An 11036-nucleotide genomic window follows, 5' to 3' on the forward strand; every position below is an offset into this window, starting at 1 on the left:
TCGATTCCCAATGGTCACCCCACTTCCTCATGCTGAATCCTGCCCACTAGTCTCACACCTGTCCCGGCCCCCGTGGCCGTCTGTCTGCAGGAGAGCGCCCAGCTCCGCGACAAGCTGTCCCAGCTACAGCTGGAGGTGGCGGAGAACAAAGGCTTGCTGTCAGAGCTGAACCTGGAGGTGCAGCAGAAGACCGACCGGCTGGCCGAGGTGGAGCTGCGGCTCAAGGACTGCCTGGCCGAGAAGGCGCAGGAGGAGGAGCGGCTCAGCCGGCGCCTGCGCGACAGCCACGAGACCATCGCCAGCCTGCGGGCCCAGTCGCCGCCCGTCAAGGTGAGCCTGGGGCCGGGCGGCCGCACCGCTTGCGGTGCCCCGCGCGCACCTGGGCCACGCCTCGACTCTGGTCCCTGGAGCCCAGGATGGGCTGGACGTAGGAGGGGCTTGTCTTGGTGAATAAGTAGGTGCGGGGGGTTAAAGGAATCCTTCCAGATCTGCTGTCACCTGGCCCCTTCCCCTTCTTGCTGTCCAGGGCCAGGCCATGTAGGCATCCAGCAACTGATGCTTGAGGTGCCCGCTGTGTGCCGGGCACAGGTGTGATGCATCGCTAGATTCTGCCCTCGTCTTTGCCCTTCTTGTCTGTTCTGGGCCCAGTCGTGGGCCACAGCCGGGCTCCAGGTGGGCTCATTAAGATGAGAAGATTCCAGGAGGCCCTTGCAGCTTTCTGGAAAGCCCAGACCTCAGGGCTCCTCTAGTTTATTCTGCAGGCCGTTGGTGACATGTTCCTGAGGGGCCCCCCAGGGTCCCAGGGTAAGGTCAAGGCACCCACGCACCTCCATGCACCCACCCCTCCCTCCCCTCACAGTATGTCATGAAGACGGTGGAGGTGGAGTCGTCCAAGACCAAGCAGGCCCTCAGTGAGTCCCAGGCCCGGAACCAGCACCTGCAGGAGCAGGTGGCCATGCAGAGGCAGGTGCTGAAGGAGATGGAGCAGCAGCTGCAGAGCTCGCATCAGCTGACCGCACAGCTCCGGGCGCAGGTGTGCACGTCTATCGGGGCAGCATGTGCACGCCGGGCCCCAACGCCAGAGACCGGCCTTTGGCACAGTGCAGCGGCTGAGCACTTGGGGTTCGACAGACCTGGGTTTCAGTCCCTCCTCTCCCCACTGGCCATGTGACCAAGGGCAGGTTTCTGTTTCCTCATCTGTAAAATGATCTGATCACAGAACGCACCTCCCAGTGGGGCTTGACCTATTCACAAGATTCGCTCAGGGCCCGGCACACAGGCTCTTGGAAGGGTGCTCTAGTCGGTATCGTAACAGATGCTTTCCCCTGCTCTCCTGGGACCTGTGGCTTGTGACCTGTGTTATGTGCCGGGACCCAGGTTGGTGCTGGGCTGATGCCGGGAAGTAGCTGCACGGAGCTCCCAGCCCTTTCAGGGAGAGCGACGGCCACCCTACCCCACCTGTGTGTGTGTGCACGTGTGCAAGGCGTGAGGGGCGGGGCTTCTTTCTCTGCATGGCGCACGGCACTAAGCTTCTGGCCCTGGCTGCAGATCACCATGTACGAGTCGGAGCTGGAGCGGGCACACGGGCAGATGCTGGAGGAGATGCAGTCCCTGGAGGAGGACAAGAACCGGGCCATCGAGGAGGCCTTTGCCAGAGCCCAGGTGGAGATGAAGGCTGTGCACGAGAACCTGGCAGGTGAGCCGTGCAGCCGGGCTCTAGCCTGCCCCACGCCACAGCCCTTCGCCCTGTCTGCCTCTCACCCCTTGTGTCTCCATAGGTGTCCGGACCAACCTGCTGACGCTGCAGCCAGCACTTCGGACCCTGACCAACGACTACAATGGGCTCAAGCGTCAGGTGCGCGGCTTCCCGCTGCTGCTGCAGGAGGCCCTCAAGAGTGTCAAGGCCGAGGTGAGTGCAGGCCATGGCGGGGCGGGGCTGGGAGAGGCCTTGGAGCCCCTGGGCAGATGCAGCAGCCACCTAGCGCGCCCTTCCCAAACCCAAAGCCCCCAGATGGCAGCTCCTGTCCCACACACACACTGCTGTCCCCAGACCATTTGAAAAACAGTCTGGTCAAGAGCAGGTATTCGGGTGTAAACCAAACATGTCACATATATCTTTGTATCTCATATGTGCTATGCATATCTTTATATCTCAAACATGCTACACGTATCCTTAGATCTGTTAGGTTTAATTTAATTTTTTAAGCTGTACTTGTGCAGTATGAGAATAGCCAATGTCTCTTAAGTGCCTCCTACGTGCTGAGCCTTTTATAGCCGTCGGCTCCTTGAATCTGTATGACAGCTCTGCAGGGTAGAGAGACATGTATTTTGGGAATCAAAAATAGTTCTCCTTTAAAAAATTATGTCAATAATACATGGACACGTTGAAAGTACCCACCTTCCAGAAGGGCATTCAGATGAAAAGGAAAGGCTTCTCTCTGCCACCCAGCCAGCTCCCCAAAGGAGGCCTGTCTCCCAGCATTTCCCCCAAAGGGTGTTCTGAGCATGCTGAAAACTGTTGACATATATGTACGTGGACACGCACTTCCCTTTCACCCAGTAAAGGGGAGCAGGTGTATGTGTGGCTTGCATCTTGTTTCTTTTCCTTATGAAATGTAACTTGGAGATCTTTACCTACCAGCTCCTACAAATCCACGAGTTAGATGTTGTTATCCCCATTTTACAGATGAGAAGATTGAGGCTTGAATACATTGAGCCAGTTGCTTCTGGTCCCCCAGGTCCTCAGGGCAGAGCTGGGATTTGGGTCCAGCTGAATCATGTAGTCAAGTGCTGGTGCTGTGGAGTGAGGGCTGAGTCCCGGCTCTTTACTCATCTGCAGGGCAACCTTGAGATTGGTTTAGCTTCTCTAGGGCTCAGTTTCTTCCTCTGTAAAATGGGCCTGTTCGCAGTACCTACCCAGAGGGGTTATTGGGAAGATGTGACGTGTGACAGCGCATGTCAGGTACTTAGTCCAGGGCAGGAGGCAGTGAGCAGACTGTTGGGGGGAGGGGGAGAGGGCAAGCAGCCGGGCAAGCAAAGCGGGTGGAGCTGGGCCCCTGATGGTGCTGCGCACCCCCCACTAGATTGGCCAGGCCATCGACGAGGTCAACAGCAACAACCAGGAGCTGCTGCGCAAGTACCGCCGGGAGCTGCAGCTGCGCAAGAAGTGCCACAATGAACTTGTGCGGCTGAAAGGTGACCGCTGGGCGGGCTCGGGGGGCGCCTAGCGGAGGGAGCCCTGACCTGCCTCGGAAGTGATCCTGTCCTTCCCCATGGCCCCCAGCACCACTCCCTGGAGCTGTGCCCTGTCATCGGGGAGCTTTTGTAATTCCCTCTTTGTAGATAAGGAAACCGAGGCACAGAGACGTCACAGGGAATTTGCTCAAAACTGCATGGCTAGTGAATGGTCCACCTTGGATCTGTTCAACTCTGAAACCTTTGCCCAATGCCTATGGCAGGCTACCAGGTGGCGGAGGGGTAGGGTATTGAAGCATTGGGTGGTGGGTGGCTAGAATGCCACTTATTCTGATCTAGGGCCTGGTCAAGCTCGAGACACCACCCATTCACGGCACAAAGGTCTAGGGAGCGCCTGCTCTGTGCCAAGTGCCGTTCCAGACAATGAGGATGTGGCTTTGGGCGCCACAGAACCTGTCCCTGCCTTCATGGTGGTTACTTCAGCAGGGGGCGAGCAGACAGTGATCATTAATCACTCAGAAAACCCCATCACTAACCCTTTACCCAGGCTGGGGAGGGGCTCTGAGAGCCCCTGGGTATCTGACAGTTGAGGGTGTCCAGGGGGCTTCCCGTAGGAGATAAAACCAGGGCTGAGACCTGGATTGTGAGGTGGAGTGGACAGGTGAAGGGAAGGTGGGGCCGTGCTAGATGTGATGGGGAGTTTTCTCTTCATTCCAGGAACTCTGGGATCCCACCCAAAGGCTTGAAGCAAGGGGGTGGCATGATCAGATCTGTGCGTCAGACACCCCTGGGGCTGCCCTGTTGCCTGTGCCCATCTCCTGCCTGGTCCTTTCTGCCCATCTGATTCCCAAGCCCTGTCCTGGCATTCACTGTGCCCTTCTAGAGTGATAGAATAAGCCCCTTGGCTTGCTGGGATCCAAGCCCCTCGTTGTGTACGTGAGGAAACTGAAGTCCAGGTGTATAAAGAGTTGTCCATTTTGGTATCCCACCCAAACTGGGTGCAGTGTCTGAGCCCCACCACTGCCCTTTCCTCCATGTCCCCATGGTGAGGCTCCTACTGTCAACCGGTTTGCGCAGCAAGAAAATGTATTGATACGTTAATTCATACTATAGCGTGAGTGACTGATCAAATCTTTGTGGGCCACCTTGCCCTTGGGGGCCTTACTTAGAAGGCAGGGGGCTCTTGAGCCACTAGCCTGCTCCAGATGCCAACGGACACCAGTGTGGAGGCAGTCTGGTCTTGACCTGGTCTGTACCCTTCTCTCTTCCGCCACCCAATCCAGGGAACATCCGGGTGATTGCCCGTGTCCGGCCAGTCACCAAAGAGGATGGGGAAGGACCTGAGGCGACCAATGCTGTGACCTTTGATCCCGACGACGACTCCATCATTCACTTGCTGCACAAAGGAAAGCCCGTCTCCTTTGAGCTGGACAAAGTCTTCTCCCCGAAAGCCTCACAGCAGGACGTGAGTGTGGCCCTTCGGGGAGAGGGACAGAGAACAGTGGAGGGAGGGGGAGACAGACTCACCTCACCTGTAGAGGGAGAGATGTTGGGAGCTGGACAAAAATAAGTATAAGGGAGGGCAGACAGGATGGAGAAGCCCAGTGCCCCACGGTCCCTCTCTTTTCACCTCTGGAGGAGAGAAGAGGGTGGGAAGGTAAACTGGGAGCTTTGGAAGCCTCTGCTAAGAAGGGCAGATCCATACATAGCCTAGGGCACCCACGTGGCCCCACCCATCCACAGCCACACCCACTCTCAGGCTCATCCCACCCATGTGACCCCTCCTACCGTCATAGCCACACCCACTCACATGGTTCCTCTCCCATACTCAGCCACCTGCACTCACAGCCCCTCCCAGTCATGTGGCCCCGCCCATCTACAGGACCCTGGCTTGCATGGAGGCAGTCCCCTCCAGCCAGGAGCACCTCCTCTATCAGTCCCATGGGTCTTCCTAGGGACTCCCATGCTGCTGCCCAGGCCTCAGGGAGGAGCCCTCAGCCTGTGGGAGCCCCGTGTTCTCAGCATCCACTCTTCCCTCATCTCTGCCAGGGCCAATCTGGGAGGCCTGTTTTGCCTGTGCCCTCCGGTCCCCATGCTGGGCTTTATCTTTGCCCCCGTCCTTTGTTGCTGGCTGGCAGGCAGGCCGGCCAGCTGGCCCGTGGAGGTGCCAGGCACATGCTTTCTCGGCCTTCGTTTGCTGACCCACCTTGAGAGGGGGAGAAGCTGGGGGAGGGCTCCTGAGTTCCTGGGCTGGGCGGCCCCTTCCTCAGGTGCTGGTGGGCAGTAATTACTGCCCTGACTTCCCTTCAGTCTTTCAGCAATGAGGCTGCCCACTAACGCCTAGTGTAAATGACTTATTAGTCACAGATTCCTCCACAGTGAGCTGGTTGCCCATGATGACAGGTGCCGTATTAGGGGAGGGGAGCAGTCGGGGAGGTGGCTGGTGGGGGCCCCTGGACCCACCCTCCATCCCACGTCCCCTCTGCAGGTGTTCCAGGAGGTACAGGCCCTGATCACCTCCTGCATCGACGGCTTCAACGTCTGCATCTTCGCCTATGGCCAGACGGGTGCTGGCAAGACATACACGATGGAGGTGGGTACCTGCTGGATGGGGCGGGGATCCAGAGTGAACCCCAACCCCTTGCTGCCATTGGTGGGGGCTCCCCTCATTGGTGTCGAGGTTCTGCGTGGAGTGTGTTTTGCCTCACTTGGTCTTCATAACCACCTTGGAGCAGAGCCCATAGTTATCCATGTTAGCCCCGAGGCACCAGGCCTGCAGAGGGGGCGCCTTGCCCAAGCACACCTGCATGGTCCCGGTAGGTATGGGGGAGGGGAGGGTGTGCTGACGACAGCCTCTGGCCTCGGACGGGTCTCGGCCTGGGCCCAGGGTCCAGGGGAGATTGCTGTGACGTCTCTCAGGATTGGCTTTCATTTCACCCACACACATTTATCGGGCTCCTGTCGTAGGGCTGCCAGGCTGGGCCCTGGGAGTGTCAGGATGAATGAGGGGGGGATCTTGGCCCTCAAGGAGATACCCGGGCAGTGGGAGAGACTGGCCAGTGAAGAGACTGGCCAGACTTGTTGTGAGGCGCCTAGCTCTTTTTTTAATATTTATTTACTTGGTCCTGTCAGGTCTTAGTTGCAGCAGGTGGGCTCCTTAGTCGTGGCACGTGTCCTCCTTAGTTGCGGCTCGCCAGCTCCTTAATTGTGGTGCGTGAAAAAGTTGTGATGTGCGTGTGGGATCTATTTCCCTGACCAGGGATCGAACCCGGGCCCCCTGCACTGGGAGCGTGGAGTCTTAGCCACTGCGCCACCAGGGAAGTCCTGGGTGCCCAGCTCTTAGCTGCAGCTCCCAGGGCCTCATCTCCCTGCCTGTGCCATGCCCCCCTCTATGGGATTTGGCTGGGAGTGGGGGGGTTGAGAGGAGGAAGAAACTTGACTGTAGATAAAAATGGAGCCATTTCCCTGGCTCTTAAGGGGGGTATTGTGGGATTCTCCAGGTAGGGGAGGGGGGCGGGTCTCCTGCTGTCCCAACAATGGGCGCCAGAGGGCCCTGCTGGCCCAGGCTGTTAGGCACCTTTGGGAAGGCTGTCATGGTGGTCCTTTCTCCCCCAATCTGGACCTTCTTTTCCCTCGGTTCTGGGATTGGCAAGACTGGTTAGTAGGGGGCAGGCCAAGCAAGATGGGGAGGTGAAGGGCAAGGGGTGCATGCAGCACCTTCTAGGCTCCCAGCTCTGTGTTGGGTGCTCAGAGTTGACCACCAGGGGCCTCCATCCTCCAACACATCCCCGCTGAGCCCCACTGTGCATCAGGCACCGTGCCTGGGGCACAGCCGTGGCCAGGGTGCCTGACCCCACGGAGCCAGCCCACCAGTGGGGAGACAGCAGTGCACACGGCAAGTCAGGATGTGTCCTGTCAGGTGCTAGGGAGGAAACTTCGGCCAGGTATGAGGAACCAACAGTGAGGGGGGGATCGGGCATTTGGAGGGAGAGGAAGCCTCCCTGAGGAGGTGACTGGTGCAGACACCTAAGCCAGTCACGGAGAGGAGAATGGGGAAGAGCACTCCGGGCGGAGGGAACAGCAGGGCTGGGACCACGAGTCCGGAGCGTGCTGGGGAGGATACTGAGGCCCGGCAAGGAGGCCCCGGTGGCAGAAGTGAAGTGAGGGTGGGAGGTGCCATGATAAGGGAGGCCCAGGTGAGGACTCCAGATTTCTTTCTAGAAAGGCTGGCCAGCCCATCTGGCCCCAGTTCACTTGCCAGTTCTGCCTGTGCCTCCCCTGCCTCACCCACAGAGCCTGGCTCACGGCCTACCTGACAATGAGCCCCTCATTGTCATACATTCATACGTGTCATACAATCGTACATTCCCGGTGCCCCCTCCCAGGTGGCCCACCACGGCCAGGTATCCATCAGCAGCCCCTGTATGCAGGCCCAATCCTGGCAGGGTGGGGCCGTTTTAAAGGCGGGGAAACTGAGGCCCAAGGAGGTGAAGTTGCTTGTAGCTGGTGGAGGGCGTTTTTGGGGGCAGACCGGCATGCAGGTGGGGAGCTTCAGTCAGGGAGGCTGGCCTGTGAGGGGTAGCCAGAGCAGGTGGGGACCCCAGATACCATGTGAGCATCTGCACGGGCCAGCCCACGTGGTGGGGGGAGGCCTGGCTCACCGGGGCCTTGATTTTGGCTGCAGGGGACCCTCGAGAACCCAGGCATCAACCAGCGGGCTCTGCAGCTGCTCTTCTCCGAGGTGCAGGAGAAGGCGTCTGACTGGGAGTACACCATCACCGTCAGCGCGGCCGAGATCTACAATGAGGTCCTCAGGTGAGGAGCCCTCAGGCGGAAGGCCCTCGAGTGGGAGCCCCTCAGGTGGGAGCCCTTAGGTGGGAGCTGAATGTACGTCCTGCTCAGCCCAGGGGATTCACTGGTCCCAGGCCCCTCTCCCGCGCTAGCAGGCAAGAGGAGGAGGGCTGTCTGAGCCCACCTGGGATACCCAGACAAAGGCACTCCTTTTCCCCTTGAAGTGTCCTCACCCTACCTGTAGGCTGCACCAGGTGGTGAAGAGTGAGAGTGGGGTCTTGGGAGGACCTGCCCAACAGGGGCTCAGTGCATCGTGGGGGCAGGAGTAGCAGCACGCCAGGACTTTGGGGGAACGTTCCATCTCTGCCCTTCAGCAGACTGAGCGCAGAGCCCCATGGTCCAGGAAGGCTTCCAGAAGTGTGATGGCTGGGGGAACATTCCAGGCTGGGGGTGGGTGCAGTGCAAGCAGAGGGCAGACTGCGAGGAGGGAGTGACCGTCCTTCCTGCTCTCAGGGACCTGCTGGGGCAGGAGCCCCAGGAGAAACTGGAGATCCGTCTGTGTCCTGACGGCAGCGGGCAGCTGTACGTGCCAGGGCTGACGGAGTTCCAGGTGCAGAGCGTGGAGGACATCAACAAGGTGTGGGGCTGCGGGGGCCGGGGGTGGGGAAAGGCTGGGGAGACCCTGCCCACAGCAGAGCTGCCCCGGAGGACAGAATGGGGGTCGGATGCAGGTTCTGCCAGGTCCCCAGGCCTCTCTGAGCCTGTTTCCTCCCCTGGACGAGGCAAAGGGTGCCGCCCCCGCACAGGGGTACTCGGGGACGGTTGATCCTGAAGACCCCACTCCAAACCCTGTGCCTCACTCTGCCCTCCCCGGGCCCCAGGTGTTCGAGTTCGGCCACACCAACCGCACCACGGAGTTCACCAACCTGAACGAGCACAGCTCGCGCTCGCATGCCCTGCTTATTGTGACGGTGCACGGCGTGGACGGCAGCACCGGTCTCCGCACCACGGGTGAGTGAGGGCCCCAGCCACCTGGCCTGAGCCCCACCCCCACCCCGGTCCCCCTCCCGGCCTTTCCCGGGGCAGCCTTGACCTGCCCAGCACCCTCTCCGCAGGGAAGCTGAACCTGGTGGACTTGGCCGGCTCAGAGCGCGTGGGCAAGTCGGGGGCTGAGGGCAGCCGCCTGCGGGAGGCACAGCACATCAACAAGTCGCTGTCGGCCCTGGGGGACGTCATTGCTGCCCTGCGTTCCCGCCAGGGCCACGTGCCCTTCCGCAACTCCAAGCTTACCTACCTGCTGCAGGACTCGCTCAGCGGGGACAGCAAGACCCTCATGGTGGTGCAGGTGAGGGGCCCAGGCGGGTCGGATGGCATGACCATTAGCGTGTAGGGGCTTAACCAGCTCCAAGAACAGGGACCCCCCCCCAACCTTCCCCAGCGGCCCAGGTACCCTCCCAGGCTGTGCAGGGAAGAGCCTCCGGTCATCAGCAGCTCCGAAGTCAGTGACACGTGGCTCCCATCCCCCGCAGCCTCCCCACAGACCTGGCCACATGCACCGTGTGCCTGGCAAGTTCCTCCGTTTCTGCCACCTTGGTTGCCCTCCTGCTCCCCTCCCTCTCAGTCTTGTCCAGGGAGCCTTCTAGAGTCCCCTGGTTGTGGGCTCCCTTTGGTGCTCCTTCCAGTTCTGCGAGGGCAGCTGGCCAGCTGGGTGGGGAGTGAGCTCTCATGTCCCCTAGGTGTCCCCCGTGGAGAAGAACACCAGTGAGACGCTCTATTCCCTCAAGTTTGCTGAGAGGGTGCGCTCCGTGGAGCTAGGCCCCGGGTCCCGCAGGGCAGAGCTCATGTCCTGGTCCAGCCAGGAGCATCTAGAGGTACGGGGACCACCACAGGCCTGCCTCAGGCCAGTACTGGGTCATAGACATCCCGGTCATGGGCAGGAGGGAGGGTTTGGAGGGGAGGACAGTGTGGAATGGTGGAGGAGGGGAAGATACCAGAGGGGGTGGAGCCAGAATTTGAACCCAAACCCAGTAGCCTTTTTAGTCCAGGTGTTCTTTCTCGGCCTCAGAGGTACCTGTGGGGGTCCTCAGCTGGTCGGAGGTGGGGTGGGGGCAGGTGCAGGCTGGCACACAGGCGCTCAGTAGTAACTAGTTCACTTCTTTACGTATGTCTCACACCCTCCCCCCCCAACGGTTATTGTACCATCATCATGTCCATCTTGCAGATGAGGAAACGTTTCAGGTGGCTGGGGAGGGGAAACGTGTGGGGTAGGGGGCAGACCCAGGGCAGCAGGTCCCGCCCACCTGCCCTTCTCTGCCCACAGTGGGAGCCAGCTTGCCAGACACCACAGCCCTCAGCACGAGCCCACTCGGCCCCTGGCTCTGGGACCACTAGCCGCCCAGGGTCCATCAGGAGGAAGCTGCAGCCCTCGGGTGAGTCTTTAGGGAGTGGGCCAGGCTTTCCTTATCTGAATGGGCTTTTTCTTTTCTTTCCTTTTTTTTTTAAGTTTATAAAACTTCTCCAGAACCTGTTTCACAACCTTCCCTGGCCCTGGGAAGTAGCCAGGGCAGACAGTGCTGGGTCCAGCCCTCCGGGCTCCTAGCAGGGCTGCTGACATGAGGCCCAGGACACAATCCTCTGAGGCTGGGCTGGTTGGGCTCATGCACGATACACCGTCCAAGGCAGGCCTTGGCTCCCGGGGGGTAGAAAGGACAAGGCTCACCTGTCCCAGATGAGGAGTGAGCCAGGCCACAGGACTAGAATACGGGGCTCCAGCCTCCAGCTTGGCCCACTCACAGAAGGGCCTGGTGAGTGTTTGAGTCTAAAGGGAGAGGGGGGCAGCAGGGTCCCGGGGGGTCCTGGCCCAAGGCGGGCCCACCGGTGAGATACCTGTTGCTTTGATTTCAGCCTGACGGCTGGGGCTGCAAAGTCTCCAGGTGAGTGTCGGGCCCGCAGCCCAGGGCTGCCTGCCCAGCCGCCTGGCCGCCTCGGGTTGCAGGGCTGTGCCGGGAAGCTGGCTGCTCAGGGCGGGGTCTGGGGTCCGCTGCCTGCTG

At 60.2% G+C, this 11036-nt stretch overlaps 1 protein-coding gene across 14 annotated transcripts in view; it reads left to right on the plus strand.

The window, feature by feature from the left end:
- The window catches only part of KIFC3 (kinesin family member C3), a 36007-nt gene that overhangs the window by 24280 nt on the left and 691 nt on the right, over window positions 1–11036 (plus strand). For 8 of the 14 annotated variants that reach the window (XM_027119760.1, XM_027119758.1, XM_027119757.1 and 5 more), the window contains 13 exons: window positions 91–330; window positions 860–1033; window positions 1549–1696; window positions 1779–1909; window positions 3084–3195; window positions 4479–4660; window positions 5684–5788; window positions 7880–8010; window positions 8500–8623; window positions 8868–8997; window positions 9102–9331; window positions 9723–9857; window positions 10307–10721. In XM_027119760.1, the coding sequence (XP_026975561.1) occupies window positions 91–330; window positions 860–1033; window positions 1549–1696; window positions 1779–1909; window positions 3084–3195; window positions 4479–4660; window positions 5684–5788; window positions 7880–8010; window positions 8500–8623; window positions 8868–8997; window positions 9102–9331; window positions 9723–9857; window positions 10307–10585 (2121 nt within the window). In that variant the 3' untranslated portion in view covers window positions 10586–10721. Of the gene's footprint in view, window positions 1–90; window positions 331–859; window positions 1034–1548; window positions 1697–1778; window positions 1910–3083; window positions 3196–4478; window positions 4661–5683; window positions 5789–7879; window positions 8011–8499; window positions 8624–8867; window positions 8998–9101; window positions 9332–9722; window positions 9858–10306; window positions 10722–10890; window positions 10920–11036 lie in introns of those variants that run through there. The other 6 variants (XM_027119769.1, XM_027119762.1, XM_027119772.1 and 3 more) reach the window with 3 other exon arrangements.

This window comes from Aethalodelphis obliquidens, unplaced genomic scaffold (assembly GCF_003676395.1).
Source record: "Aethalodelphis obliquidens isolate GAN/ISIS:26980383/991018 unplaced genomic scaffold, ASM367639v1 scaffold20, whole genome shotgun sequence".
Taxonomy (NCBI): Eukaryota; Metazoa; Chordata; class Mammalia; order Artiodactyla; family Delphinidae; genus Aethalodelphis; species Aethalodelphis obliquidens.